Consider the following 15,220-nt stretch of genomic DNA (forward strand, 5'->3'; position numbering starts at 1 on the left):
TGCTAGTGAGAAAGGACCTTTAAAAAAGCCCCAAGGGCCGCGGCCCCTGAGGGTAAATTGCTCAGCCTGAATTCTAGGGCCAATCACTTGACAGTAGACGAATTAATGCCTAGGGTTGAAAAAGGACAGTCAGGGCTGGAGCAGAAATAACCAGCAATCATTTATCACTTGCTCTCGCAGGACAGAAGCCTCTCGACTCTGAGCTGACCCAGGGGTGCCGCGCATGCAGCAGGCCCAGCCTTGAGCACAGGGACAGCAGGGTCTGGCTTTTCAACATTCTACACCCTCTGCCCACCTCCTACCCAACGCTTTCCACACACCCTCCTCCCCAACTGCCATTCCTTGAAGATCATCAACCTGAGTCCATATTGTTCACCCTAAATTGTTAGAACATGGCCCCACGCAGGCCCAGAACAGATGTTTGTTGAATCATTCTACTGAGAAGGTCATGGAATCCATTATTCTCACCACCATGCCACTGATTCCCATCATTGGGCAAGTCTGGGAAGCTGTGATTTGATACAAACATGTGCATTTGGAATAATGGAAATAAAGGAATCAGGTGAGGGAGCATTAGGGTCTGGGTAGGTTCCCTGGTGTTCCTGGACCACCTCCAAATGAGATGGGGTGGAAGAGGCACAGGAGGGAATATGCAAGGATACCCACTCCACAAATAGTGGTTACCTTTGATAAGTGGGACAGGGAGAAAAGATGAGTTCCATCCAGAAGGATCATACAATGTAGTTGAGTAAATGCCTAAAGGAAACAGAAGAGGCCGAAGGAAAAGCTGTTTGGTGCCTTGGAAGCAATGAATCTGGGAATGAGTCTTCTTGGGAAGAAAGTAGCCAGAAACTGATCCTGTCCATGTGAAGCGGTGACTGCCTTCAGAAGAAGTACCATGAGGAACGGCATGGAGATCGCCCACCCCTTATGGAGAGAACCGAAGTGGTAATAGCCTCTCAAGAGGTCGAGTCTCCTGAATCCTGAAAATCAGAACTTGAAAAGCAACTGGCCCTGTCGTACAGAAATCATCAGCTTAACCACAGGCCTCAGGCTGACCCACCGCCTCCAAATGGGACAGTCCACACTTAAAACTGGTTGACCTGCGGTTCCTGTTCTGTTTCGTAAGTAGTTCTCACTGCTAGCATCTCAGGCGATTTGAGAATTAAGGGAAATCCACTTGTAACACACCTTAAAATTCATATGAAGAACAAAGGACACGAGTCAGCCCCTAGCTGCCTGATTTGAGGGAAGGAAGCCTCACCACACGAATATTATCTGTCTTGAAAGCTTTCTGCACTTTCTACACTCCCCTGAGTCCCCAGCTGAAGCACTCATGAGTCTTCTGGAAATTGAGTTGTACTAAAGTGTTCACGTGGTCAATGAGGAAAGTTACGTGAAGTAATTTCTCCTGAAGCCAGTTCCTGATTTCACTACATCCTACTCCCCAGTCTTCTGAGCACACAGCAGACCTCAGGATGGCCAGTGCAGACAAGAGCCCATTAGGAAGAATAATGAGTTACTATTTATTGTGTGCAACGTGCCGGGTCCTGTGCTGCTCATCCTTCCAGCCTCATGAACCCATCTTGTGTGTCTTAATAGCACTGGTGTCCCACTGACCTTGGGAAAGTCATCTACCACCCCTCCTGGGCCTCCATCAGCTCCCCTGTAGAGTGAGGGTTGAACAGAATAATTTCCTCCATAGAGTGTGTGTGTGTGTGCACTTGTGTGTGACTGTTGGAGTAGGTCTGCCTAAAACTCGGCTTAATCTAAGTACCGCTTTGTATGTTCATTACACCGTACGTCCCTCAGGGAGTTACGTGCTTCTCGCTGCAATTTGCGTGCCTCTCCATAGAAGTCACGTTCTGAAAGACCGCGAGAGTTGCTTGACTCCAGCAGAAGGAAACCACAATATAAGAATTTCAAATTGTTAAGCGGTATTTTGACTTGGGAAAATAGGAAGTTGCCTTATTAAAAAAATAATTTATCCATGGAATATTTTCCACATGGCCTAGTCTAATAATAAGAGGATTTCGATTTTGTGAACATCCTCTTGACAATTTGGAAATTTTATAATAAGCCAACAGAAAGATGACAGACAGTTGTCGGTCCTTTTGTACTGCCACACAGCAGTCTAGGAATGTGTCTGTGGGTGAAATTTTAATCTGTGGATTAGAAAATTTTAATAACTAGCAGAAAAATTCCTCCTAGCAAAACCTACGTCACTAACTCATGGAGCCGCTGATTCAATCCAGAAGCTGAGGTTTCTAATGCGCTGAGTTTCCTATCTTCTTGCACCCCTGCAGCACGGCCATCCTCCGCCACCAACGCATGACCCCTGCTTCCTCCCTGTCCTAGCATACCGGAAGTCCGCCCCCCACCCCAGAAGTCTTCTGATCCCTACCCACCTCTCCATCTTCAATCCACCCACTCGCCCTCTCACACGTTTTTTAAATGATCTTATTGTTTTTAAAGCTTTATTTTTAAGCATTTATATACAGTAAAACACACAGATCTTCAGTGTCGAGTCTGATGACTTTTGCCATACGTAGACGCTCTTGTTACTGTCACTCAAATCGAGACACAAACTATTTCCAGATCCCAGAAAAGTCCTCCTGGGCCCTTCCGGTCATTCCGCTGCCCTCTGCACCCAGAGGCAACTAACGTTTGGATTTCTAGCACCATAAATGGGTTGTGCCCAATCCGGAATCTCACATAAAAGGAAATCATGCATCATGTCCTCTGCTGTGTCTGACTTTTTGGCTCAACACCTACGCAGCATCTGGCAAGATTCAGACATATTGCTGCATACCTCTTTCCGTTTTATACTTTTAATCGTTTTCTAATATATTGGGGACTATGATGGAAAAGTTGCTATAAACATTCTTGTAGAAGACTATTTTAACCCACATTTTGGTTGCTCTTGGCCACTTACCCAGGAGAGAACTTGCTGAGCGGGACGCATTCATCTCGACTTTGCACGTGATGCTCTGGCCTGACTCAGTTGTTTGAATTCTTCAGAAGTGCCCACTCTCACTCTTGAAGGCTCCACATGATCTTCCCCTCCCATCACCTGGGTAATTCCTACCCATCCTTCAGGTCCTAACTTAGATGTTACATGTCAAAGAGCCTTCCCAGCAAAGGCCTCGTCCATGCTGAGTGCCCCATTAACGCCTGTTGGACAGATGGGTGTATTGACTGATTGGGGAATGAAGAGTCTCAGGGATGATTAGCTGGCCCAGTGTTTTTCAAATTGCCCTCTGTGGAACTCTTATCATTCTTCCGTCACCTCAGAGACCACTGGATGGGGACAGGTGGGGCAAAATGGGCCGGCATTGGGTTGAATCAGACCATCTTAGTGCATTCCCACTAGTGTCACTATGGAAAACAGTACTGAGTTTCCTCAAGGAATTGAACGTAGGTCCCTGTTCTAATGAGTAGGGTCAGAATTGGTGATCAAGGGCCAGCAGGTGCCAGCCTGACTGTGTGGAAAAGCGATGGGCTGTGTTTGGTACACATACCCATGAAACCAGCTCTCAACCGTTACAGTCACTTGGAAATCATTTCTCTGCATGTGCCATTTCCTTGCAAGAATTAAGAGCTGTGTAAAACTACAGAACGAGCTGGAACACCTCTGATGGCAGGGGTCCCTGTTGTAATGTATAGTTGTCTTGTCTTGTGAAAACCCGTGTTAGAAAAGGGCTAATGCCAGCTCCACTGTGGTATGAGACTATCTCCAGCTCAGCAAGTCAAATCCCTGGACGGTATACACTGTGGCTTGTCGAATGCTGTCTTCACAAATTGTGCCAAGTAGCAACTTAACACAATGGGAGAGTGTCGCACACACTCAGAGGAAGGGCACCAAGCTTTCGGGGGACCGGCCATGATGCCCTGACTACAGGTCACAGGCACAGCCCGCAGGGCGAGCCGACTGACCACTTGGGATACGGTCTCTATCTCATATAAGCACAGCAGCAAGAGCTAGCTTGCTGAATGACTGTGTGCTGGAGGTGAGCTGAGTGGTTCACATGCATTCTGGAACTTCATGTTCCCGGTGACCCTGCAAGGGGTACTATGGTTGTCCCCGTTTTCCAAACGGCGAAGCGCAGAGTTTCTGCCCCAGTTGTTAGCAGAGAAACAGTTGAAGCAAGATTCCAATCCACTCTGCTCACATCAGCTTCCACACGGCAGTTTACCTTCCTTCACCTTCACTGTGCCTCAGAAATGGGGGGTCTACGTTTATTTGTTTGGTGATTAGATGAGGTGCTGGTTCCAAAGAAGCTGCGACCTTGCGAGCCGGGTCACTTCCTGCGGCTCCTTTTGTCACCATCTGCCTGACGCAGAACGAATGCTCAGTGGGACGTCTTATTACTGAACGTGTGTGGTGTTGGCCCCCAGACTGTCCACTGAGGGCAGGTGAGCCATAACCTGAAGAAGGAGGCTCCCTTGATTTGCTTTAAAAAGACAAATTACAATCGAGATTGACACAAGATTTTCAAACACGTCCTTCAAGGGGCATCACAATGAATTTATGAATTTGGAAGGTTGAGACAATGGGCTGGTGCAGCTTGCAGAGGAAGAGACAGCAGCACGGACACTGCCCTTGGGCAAGGGGGGGGGGTCAAGGGGAAAATGAACTGAACTCCTACCTAGGTTCCTAGGCCCCTCTCCTGTGCATGGCCACACCACCCACAGTCTCCCACGAGGAGATGGAAATAAGCAAGGTCTGTGATGTTCTCACAGATGTTCAACCGACCGTATTCATATTTTGTTCTAAATTTGTTTCCGAGCACTTAAACAAACCAAAAATATTAACATATCACACGCTATCATTTAATAATCAAGAGTGTGGGTGTGTTGCTATGTTGTTTGCAGGATTGGGGACAGATGTTTGAGGGAAGAGACAGAAAGGAATGCATCTTAAATCCTTCTTTTTGCCTGAAACCCTCCCTGGCACCTGGTTTCAGGGCCTTTTTCCTGGTCTTACCCAATGTTCCTGTGTGTAGATAAGAAAAGAAAAGAAAGAAAAGAAAAGAAAAGAAAAAAGAAAAGAAAAGAAAAGAAAAAAGAAAGAGAGAAAGAAAGAAAGAAAGAAAGAAAGAAAGAAAGAAAGAAAGAAAAGAAAGGAAAAGAGAGAGAGAAAGAGAGAGAGAGAGAGGGAGGGAGGGAGAGAGAGAAGGAAGAAAGAAAAGAAAGAGAGAGAAAGGAAGGAAGGTAGGAAGGAAGGAAGNAGAGAGGGGAGGGAGGGAGAGGGAGAGAGGGAGGGAGGGAGAGGGAGGGAGGGAGGAAGAAAAGACTGGAACTTTGGCGCAGCATTTGGATGCAAAATAGAATTGAATACAGGGTGCTACAAGCTGCTTTCAAGCTCCTAAGGACCGAATTGCTGTCTGCTAAGACAATATCACTTGCCCTCCACTGGACAGCAGCGTATATGAGACATTTCCTGAGGCTGCAGGTGCCAGCACACGGAGCCTGGAAGCATTCCCGCATGTCCGTGCCCCTCAGCAGTCAAGGGTGCCGCATTTCGCTGGCAGGCTCTGATGCAAATACTAAAAGGAGAATTCTTGGGGGAGCCTGGGTGGCTCAGTCAGTCAAGCGTCTGCCTTCAGCTCAGGTCATGATCCTGGGGCCCTGGGATGGAGCCCCGCTTTGGGCTCCCTGCTCAGCCTGCTTCTCCCTCTCCCTCTGCCCACCCCACCCCCACTCATGTGTGCACACGCGCTCTCTCTCACTCTCTCCCTCTCAAAATAGATAAATAAAATCTTCCCAAAAATAAAAAATAAAAGGAGAATTCTTGTTATTTTTCTTCCCCATCTTTCATGTTTAAAGGAAGGTAGGGATGGTTCCCTGGCAATTAGGAGACGAGGAGGGCATAGGGAAGGCTCCTTGGCACAGTTGAGATGTGAAAACCAGTGAGACTGACAAGCAATATCAGACCCAAACGTTTTCTATAATTTTAAAAGAACAAGAGACAAGCTCATCCTGGACTTGGTAACATTTATTCGATATTCTGTGACATTAGCAAGAATCAGAAGCAGCACATATCAATCCAATACAGCCACAGACATGTCCGGGATATAAATAAAGATGCACTATGGAAATACTCACGACGGAAGGAACTAGTACTCTCTTATATTGACTACCTCTTAGCAACAAACAACTCCAACCTAAATTTAATTTACTCACAATATAAAAACCTTGACTTTTAAAAGGAAATAGAGATTCGGTGCAATCATCATTTGCCCCACGAGGCCCTTTCGCTGCAGGATTTCAAGGCCTGGCTTGACGACTGTTACGAAAATGACAAAAACGAACTCAAAAGAACATTTCCGCAAGGTTCAACGAAACAGTGCAGAAATAAGTTACTTACCCATGCACAGAAAAAGGCAAAGGCTAATTTCATTCGGGTTAGGAGTAATAAATGCAACTAGTTTCTTTTTCACGAAACAGACATTTCAGACTTTGTTTCAGGTTACCGGGTATACTGTTATATGGGTTATACTCCACGTGTGTTTCCTAACTACTCAGAAAGCCAGCACTCACACGTCACATAGAAACTTCTCTTCGATTAGACTTATTCTCTGTAACAGCCACAGAAAGCCAACTGCATTTCATAACGGCATCTACCATGGGAAGAGCACACACTAGTCGAAGCATACAGTTTAAAGAGCTGAAAGTACATTAAAACGTAGTCTATGGAGTTCACAAATTTCGTTTTTTTAAAATATTTTTTCCAAACTAAAAGCTGCAGAAAATTAGCTTTGATAGTCTCCCGAAATCTCTTGAGCAGCTACCATTTCAAATTTCTTAAGCTTTTTATTTTCTTAAAAATATTTAAATGAGGGTAGTATCCCATCTTTTTGAAAAATAATCCCCAAAAAAAGATTACAAATCTTTTGTTTTAATCAGTGTGACCAGGGGTTTGTCATCGGGGCTGTAGTCCTCATAGGCGATAGGGGTCACGTCGTACATCGCAGGCCGGGATTTCTTTCCAAACCTGAAACCACAAGGGAGAGAGGACCCTGGTTAGATGAACAGTGGATCTCAAGTCCTATGAAGGGCAAGTGGTGAGAATACCTTAAATTCAAGAATCAGATGGGACAATAAAAATACCCTAAAAAAGACATTCTCTAGCAAGGGCAGAAATTTAAGAGATCCGGATATCAACGCTGAACAAGTATGCATATTAGTCTCCAGTGCAGGACGTAAAAAAAGGATTTCACGAAACATGGAGTCCAAATGAATGTTGAAGCTTCTAGGTTAAATCCTGGCAAAGCAGTCAGGCCTGACAGCCGTACAGTAGGTTTTAAGACTCGTCTATCTATTTGTGTTTTTCTTCTGAGACCCGTAACTGTCTGGAGAGGCAAGTTTCTTTTCTTTCCATTCTAGTGCCTGGAACATACTCATCTTTCTGGGGACTTACAGGAAGGCTAGGAAGGCTCAGAGGTCATCTGAGATCCTGACATGAGGGAAGGGCGGAGGGAGGAAAGGAATTCAGATAAAGAGATGTTTGTCCACAACAACCAGCACCCACCATCCAACCCCACCCACCTGTTCCTCCCCACACCCCACGTACACACAAGCCATTGTTATTTTCTCTGATCACAAGCCACTGTCCCAAAAGATCTGTGTGTATCTCATTCCCCTCAGCAGCAGTACTGACGCCCAGAAGCCAGGGGTGTCAAAATCCAATTTCAGGACTTTCTCCAAACCAGTCTTAAGATGGAAGATTATTAAAATAAAGCCAATTCAACTTCTGGGTGGTCTCTTTCCATTGAAGGCCTCACCTTCCCTAAAGTCCCTGGAGTACCATGTGATTTAAACAATCTTCCACATTTACCCATCACGCCTCCTCCCTTGGATAGACCATATTTTTTAACTGTTTCAAGTCTATCTAACAAGGTTCAAAAAGGAAAAACATGTAAAGGACCTTACACTTTAAAAAGGTTGGTGGGATGGGCCCCAAAGACTTCAAGGGGCTTTATCTACCATGGCTTTCAGCCTACCTCTCGGGCCCCCATTTCTACTCTTCCCTTTGCTATCTTGGAAAGCCGGTCTTCTTACATACAGTGAGGAAAAGTAGAACGGAGTGGGAAAGGAGAAAATGATGCATTCTTCATCAGATCTTTTGTTTTTAAACAATCATCAATCTTTGTTCTGATTCACTCAAGATTTACAGGTCTTTGGGGGCACCAGGGCACAAACAGTGCCAGATGGGTACCAGGCAAAATGCAGACTTAAAGAGCTAACACATTCTGCCACCAAGAATTCCCAGGGTAGTACCACGAGATGAAAAAGCTTTCGATAGAACCCTGTCTAAGATGTGAAGCCTCCCTGGTGCGTGCATACACGCAGGTCGGCTTCCAGCCTGTGGTCTGTTTATCTAAATGGAGCGAGGCCTGCATCATCTGAGACTAGGGAAAAGGAAAGGGCAACAACGTAGAAGCCAACTGGACCTGAACACTTTCTCCCAAGGCTGAAACTTTTAGAAGCTACTTTAAGGGGCAAATATTTTGACAATCTATTTCTTATAAAACAGCAAGATACTTTGGTAACAATACACTACTAACAATATTGATTCATTTCCAAAGTCAGCCGATCCCAGGGAAAAGCCCTCCGGATCCTCAGTATTAGTCATGGGACAGTTTCCTGGGGGAACTTTCATGGGAGGGTCAGCAAATCACAGATGGCCTACTAATCAGTTGGCTGGCCAAGAGGAAAAATCCAAGCAACTTAATAAGTTGAATATGTGTTTAAAATATCCATTTTATTTCTTATATGATTTCATAGTTTGAAGAAGAATCTGGGTCTCCAAACTCTAGAAAGTTAAATGCCTCCACATTACACAATCTACCAAAAAGCTATCATTCAAAGGGCTGTCATCTTCAACTGTCATCATGGGGCTGACTATTGACATGGCAGGTTAGCAGACAGGTGTTTCGGATCCACTGAGCATAACGAGGCAAGGGCTGAAAGCAGTCAGGAGCAGCCATGCGACCTCCGTACTTGCACAAAGTCAACTGAAGAACAAGAACCTTGCTTCGTATCTAGACAAGTCACTGGCTGTGTGCACGGCGCTATTGAGATCGACTCCAAACCGGTACGGGTCATGAAGCATAATGCTGGTAACAGAAGTAACCTGGTCTTCAAAGGGCTAACACCCCCAGCGCTATCTTGGAGCTGGAATCCCTGTGCTATGACTTAACTAGTTCCTGAGAAGCGTTTCCAAATTCCTCAGGTGAGATACAGAGGTCTCCACACAAAGTGCAGTATCCACCACAGAGAAGGAAAATGGCTTTTAAAGCACAACAAATTGAGGGGCGCCTGGGTGGCTCAGTCACTTAAGCATCTGACTCTTGGTTTCGGCCCAGGTCATGATCTCAGGGTCCTGGGATCGAGCCCTGTGCCAAGCTCTGTGCTCAGCACCGCGTCTGCATGTCCCTCTCCCTCTGCTCCTCCCCCTGCCTGCCCTCTCTCTCTTTCTCTCTCACGAATAAAATCTTTAAAACACACACTAAAATGAAACAAGACTCTCCTTGAATCTCCTACACCTACCACAGTGGCAAGCTCACATCTAGCAAAAAAATGAATGTGCATTCCTACTTACATTTCTCATCCCAAAAGCTTTTTGTATTTCCTTTGTGTCTCAGAACTGGGTGGATGTTAAGAACTAAGCTAACACCCATAGAATTCCATTCAAACTCTCAGGCACTCAACAAAGTAAGAGCTTGCCCGTGTTATGGTGGGAGTATCTATGTGACTGTTTCTTTAAATAACACACTTTTGGTTTTTTTTTCCCTTATCACAAAGATACATTTTAAATGTAGAAAACAAATTTGAAAAAAGAGAAAATTATAATGGAGACCAGGGGCCAATAATGTATAGCCTGCAAGCTGATTACAGCCTGTTGCCTGTTTTTAAATAAAGTTTTATTGGAACACAGTTGGGCCCCTTCATGGCACATCTCTGCTACTTCCGCACTACAAGGGCAGAGCGAACTAGTCCCACAGACCCAGACGATGGAAGGTCTGTCAAGTCTAAAATATTCTGCAGGCGCCCAATGAAGACTAAGAACGGCCACAGCCCCCTCTCCAAAGGCCTCAGCACAGGGTCTGGCCACGTCAGCAACACCAGACACAATCACGGAAGCTGGGGTGGCAGCATTAATGTCACCGACATCTCAAACATAGCTGGTGACAAGTCTCGCGCACCTTCTCTCGCTACAAGGAACTGCAACCAACTGTACGGCAGGCACATCGAAGAGCGCGTTCTTCTAGTTCATCCTCGCCCGGAAGTCAAGAGCTAAATCTCCACCGGCTGGGAATGCGGGTGGATCTGACCTTGAGAAAGGCCCAAATCCCAACATGCTATTTGAGAAAACGTGACAGGATCCTTTCCCAGCTGTTCTGTCTTTGTGTTCTGTGATCGGGCCCTTAGGCTGCGGGAGCAGCGAGCAACCTGCCGCCCAGACGGGACCTCACTCCAGAGCCTGGAAGGCCCGTTCGCTCCCGCTGGTGCTCGCAAACTCTCTCCAGCCTGAGCGTCAGCAAAGCAGCCACGGAACACAGACTCTTAACAAGGGCGAGAAGGGAGCTCCGGCATCAACAGAGCGCTGACGCCAGAATCACCAGAGGCTTCCTCGGTCGCTCGTGAATGTCACAGGTGACCCACTCAGGATTGGTCCCTCGTGGCTGCTGAGCTGCAGTCACTCTGATCCAGTCACCCCAGGCCAGCAGCTGGGAGAGAGGCTGTGGGATGGGCGTTAGCTCTAGGTCACTGCTGGAAACTCGGGAGGAGGTAATACGGAAAGGGTTAATTTTTTTTCAATGCCTTTCTAGGGTTTCTGGGAAAAGGGAGCGCAAAGGGCCAAGCAGCCAGAGACCCAGCCAGGACCTCGAGAGAGCCATGCTGTAGAAACCACAGGTCGTAGCTGAATAAACGTTTATGAGGGAATGTTCCAGATATCTGGGAAGGTATTGTATTAACTTCAATGATTCTATCTGTAGTCACTGGTGCATGCAGGAGCTGATTGGTTGGGAATTCTGCAGTAAGTATTTTTGATAAAAATCGGCACCAAATAAGAACCAGGTTTGTAAATGCTTTCAAGTTTATTTTTTCCTTCCAAGACTATCCAGTTAAGTAACTTCCGAGCGGGCTATATAAGCTGGAAGCTCAGAAGAATCCACCTTAAGCTATTTGGAGGCTGAAATAAAATACCCCTCTTGAACACAAAAGAATCTTAGCCAGAGGTCCCTCTGGGGGTGGAGGGAACCTGACTCCTTGGGTCTCCCAATACATCCCAGTATTAACGCCCCCGATTCTGCTCCTTCCTGGTGAACTCAACACCCGGGAATGGAGAGAGAAGACTCTTCAGCAACAAAGAAGCGTGTCTCCTCTCCTCTCCTTTTTATACCTTCTACCTCTCTTCTCGTGAGTTCTGAGTACTGCGAACACTCCGGCAGGCCACTTACGAGACTGCTGCCCTAGAATGAAGCCACCTGTCAGGCAGGTCAAGACATCCCACACCAACCCCTGATAGAGATTGTCCTTTCCTTACAGATCTCAAATTTTAGTAAGTCAGGCCTACTGTGTGCCAGGACCCACTGAAGACAGGAATAAAATGGCCCTTTACGTACAGGCGGGTGGAGGAGTCAAATTACCATGACAGGCAGAGGGACTGGTCTTAGGGCTGCCTGGAGGCCGTGTTGGCAAGCTGGCCCTGAAAGGAAGTAGGGTCAAGGACGAGCAGCTGTGCAGGGCCTGACTTGGAAAGGGAGGCACCGTCCCCTTCTCCTTCAGAGTTCTGGAAGTAAGGTGGGTGCAGCTCTCAGAAAGAAGACACCCTTGCCCCACCTGGGCATCAGGGCAGCTGCCCCATGTCTCGAAACTTCTCTCCTTCCGGTGGCTCCTCTCCCTGGAAGCCAGGGTCGGGCTTCTGCCTCCATTAGAGCGGCAAGATCACAGTCAGATTGGCGTCTCGGGTCTGGGGGCTTCCTTGTGAAGAAAGCACACTTTCTGACCTCTTAGCTTCTATGCAGTTCGGACCGAATTTGGATGTGTACACCGTTGAGACCTGTACACCACATCTCAGCAAAGGTTATTTGGCTACTAGTTCTCGTGAGCCCCAAGCTTAAGACACCAAGCTCAGCCCACTCTTCACCACTGCACAGACTTTCTGATATGTGTGCTTTAGATTGTTCTAGCAATTAAAAGAAGAGATAGCTTTCCTTTAACAAACACTGTCGTTACTGTTCTGGTAGTAAATATCCTTTGCAAAAGTCAACAAAATATTAGATCAGCTGATTTTTTTTTAGTGTTATAATAGAAAAATAAAGATGGTGTTATCTGCTTACACAATTCTATAATCTTTGTAATTTAATTTGATTGCCTTAACTCTCTAAGCGGGGAGACTTATGTCTTTTTTTCAGTTGAGGGAACAGTATTTGTGGAGGCTTGACTGGTCTGTGTAAAAGAGAGTCAGGAAAGGGGTAGTTGGGACTCACTCTCTGTCTGTGGTACCACACGCACTCCTTGTCTCTCCAGGAGTCTTTCCTCCAGAAAAGGACACTGTGTTACGTGATATGAACACTAACAGCAGAATGACAGCCATTGTCTCTGCTTAAGTAAGCCCCCGAATCAAATGTTATTTCTATGCAGGCTGTTTGAAGAACGTAGCTAAAGACATTCCCAAAAAAGTCATCAAAAAATGTTCCCTCCACCGTGATTAAGAATCGGCTCTTTATGGCACAGATAAACACAAATTAAGTGAACGAACATATTCGATGACAACAGAAAGCTAGCGGCATATACAAGGGGGTTGCTTATAAAACAGCCTAATTGTCTGCCCCCAGGACGCCTTGAACTGTGCTTTCGTGTACGAAATCCTCTTTGCAGGTGTGAAGTCCTGTTCATAACATCATCCCGGTCCCAGGAATGCACAGTTCGAAGCAGGATCTCATCCTCCCTCTGTCTCCCTCCCCCTCCCCCTCCCCACGCAGCCCACCTGGCGTGCCGGATGGAGGCGATGGCATTGCTGAACTCGCTGTCGATGCTGCGACAGTTATAGAACTCCTCGTAGGCCGGCCTGGAAGAGCCCTGGTACTCGATGCGGCTGATGCGGCAAATGCCCACGATGAGGATGACCAGCATCAGGATGAAGGCGACGCAGAGCGCGCCGATGATGACGTACAGGGAGTGCCGGGGCATGTTGGTGAGACTCTCCGCCATGTGACCCGACTTCCACTGCAGGTCTGGGGAGAAAATAAGCAAACGCCTGGGTGTGAGACACGACCTTTAGAATGGGAAGGTCTTCACTGTCCTTGCTTCGGCAACCTCAACTATAAGGGCTGTCCAAACTGGGAAGAATTCCCTTCCATGGATAACCCAGATCAAGGGCTCATGTCCTTAATACATAAGGGCCTCTTACAAACCATCAAGAAAAACCAAGAACACGCCATAGAAAAATGGGCAAAGGATATAAAAAGAATCCACCGAAGAAATACAAGTAGAAAAGTGTTTAGTTTCATAGTTCTTTAAGAATGCAATTCCTCTATCGGTTCCCAAATATTATTTAAAATTTTTGATAACCACAGTTGACATGGGCACAGACGTGAGGATGTGTGAATTGATACACAGCCCTTGTGTAGACTTAATGGAGCATCTTTTGACCCAGAAATTTCAATTTTTAGAATTTATGTTGGGGAAATGATCCTATAAATGCATAAAGCCCTACATACAAGTATGTTCATCTCGGCATCCCAATTTTTGAAATATTAAATGATCAATTATTACACATTTGGAAAAAGGTTCATTAAATAAGCACGACCCCCAGGTACTCACCTCAAATTTGACACTGTTCAGAGTTAATAAAGTTCATACTCGACCATTTTTGCTTTACCTTTTTTTCAGGCATTTTTTTTTAAAGAAAAAAAATGTTACAGCTATAGCTAGAGGCCCCACCCCCACGCCCTCTCTCCACCCCACAAGCAGAAAAACAATTTATAAAAGCAAAAAAATGGGAAACCACCTAAATATTCAGCTCTCAGTGAGCTGGACATATGTTTTGTTCTAACAAAAGAACAAAAGCCGTTGACCAGACAGGACCTAGCTTTACAGTACAGTCACACGTGAGCTCAATGTGTCTCNGGAAAAAGGTTCATTAAATAAGCACGACCCCCAGGTACTCACCACTCAAATTTGACACTGTTCAGAGTTAATAAAGTTCATACTCGACCATTTTTGCTTTACCTTTTTTTCAGGCATTTTTTTTTAAAGAAAAAAAATGTTACAGCTATAGCTAGAGGCCCCACCCCCACGCCCTCTCTCCACCCCACAAGCAGAAAAACAATTTATAAAAGCAAAAAAATGGGAAACCACCTAAATATTCAGCTCTCAGTGAGCTGGACATATGTTTTGTTCTAACAAAAGAACAAAAGCCGTTGACCAGACAGGACCTAGCTTTACAGTACAGTCACACGTGAGCTCAACGTGTCTCTCCACACACTGAAAAGCTCAGGACAGAGTGATGGGAATGAGGAACACTTGTTGCCTTCCTACTATGTTAAGCTCTTTGAAGACATCTCACTTAATTATTACAACCAATCGAAGATGCATTATTTTCTCTCTCCACNATGGGAAACCACCTAAATATTCAGCTCTCAGTGAGCTGGACATATGTTTTGTTCTAACAAAAGAACAAAAGCCGTTGACCAGACAGGACCTAGCTTTACAGTACAGTCACACGTGAGCTCAATGTGTCTCTCCACACACTGAAAAGCTCAGGACAGAGTGATGGGAATGAGGAACACTTGTTGCCTTCCTACTATGTTAAGGTCTTTGAAGACATCTCACTTAATTATTACAACCAATCAAAGATGCATTATTTTCTCTCTCCATTTTATGGGAAATTGGCACCCTAGCTGCGTGAGTTCAAGTCCAGATCCAAGTCCTTCACGTCTGCCCCACACAGCCACAGGTGAACAACGGAGATCACTGGGAGGCAGGATTACAAGCCGTTTTTATTTCCTTCATTCCACTTCTCAGTCTTTTCCAGCTTTTTTCAAAGCAATAACATATTCCTTTTATAAAAATATTTTAAAATAAGCAATAAATATTGTAAAAAAAAATCCATGGAATTATCTTCTAACACAGTAGTGGAAGATGTGTGGGCCTTGGGATCACATCAACCTTGCTGTCAATCCCTGCTGGGACATTTACTCAA

General features: G+C 45.7%; 1 protein-coding gene across 1 annotated transcript in view; it reads right to left on the reverse strand.

Moving 5' to 3' along the window:
- Positions 1–5,982: 5,982 nt before the first annotated feature.
- Positions 5,983–15,220, reverse strand: part of DNER (delta/notch like EGF repeat containing) — a gene marked incomplete at its 5' end in the record, with an annotated part of 319,258 nt that continues 310,020 nt past the window's right edge. The window contains 2 exon segments of the mRNA XM_034655313.1: positions 5,983–6,997; positions 13,004–13,250. Of these exon segments, the coding sequence (XP_034511204.1) occupies positions 6,886–6,997; positions 13,004–13,250 (359 nt within the window).

Source organism: Ailuropoda melanoleuca, chromosome 2 (genome assembly GCF_002007445.2).
Source record: "Ailuropoda melanoleuca isolate Jingjing chromosome 2, ASM200744v2, whole genome shotgun sequence".
NCBI classification, from domain to species: Eukaryota; Metazoa; Chordata; class Mammalia; order Carnivora; family Ursidae; genus Ailuropoda; species Ailuropoda melanoleuca.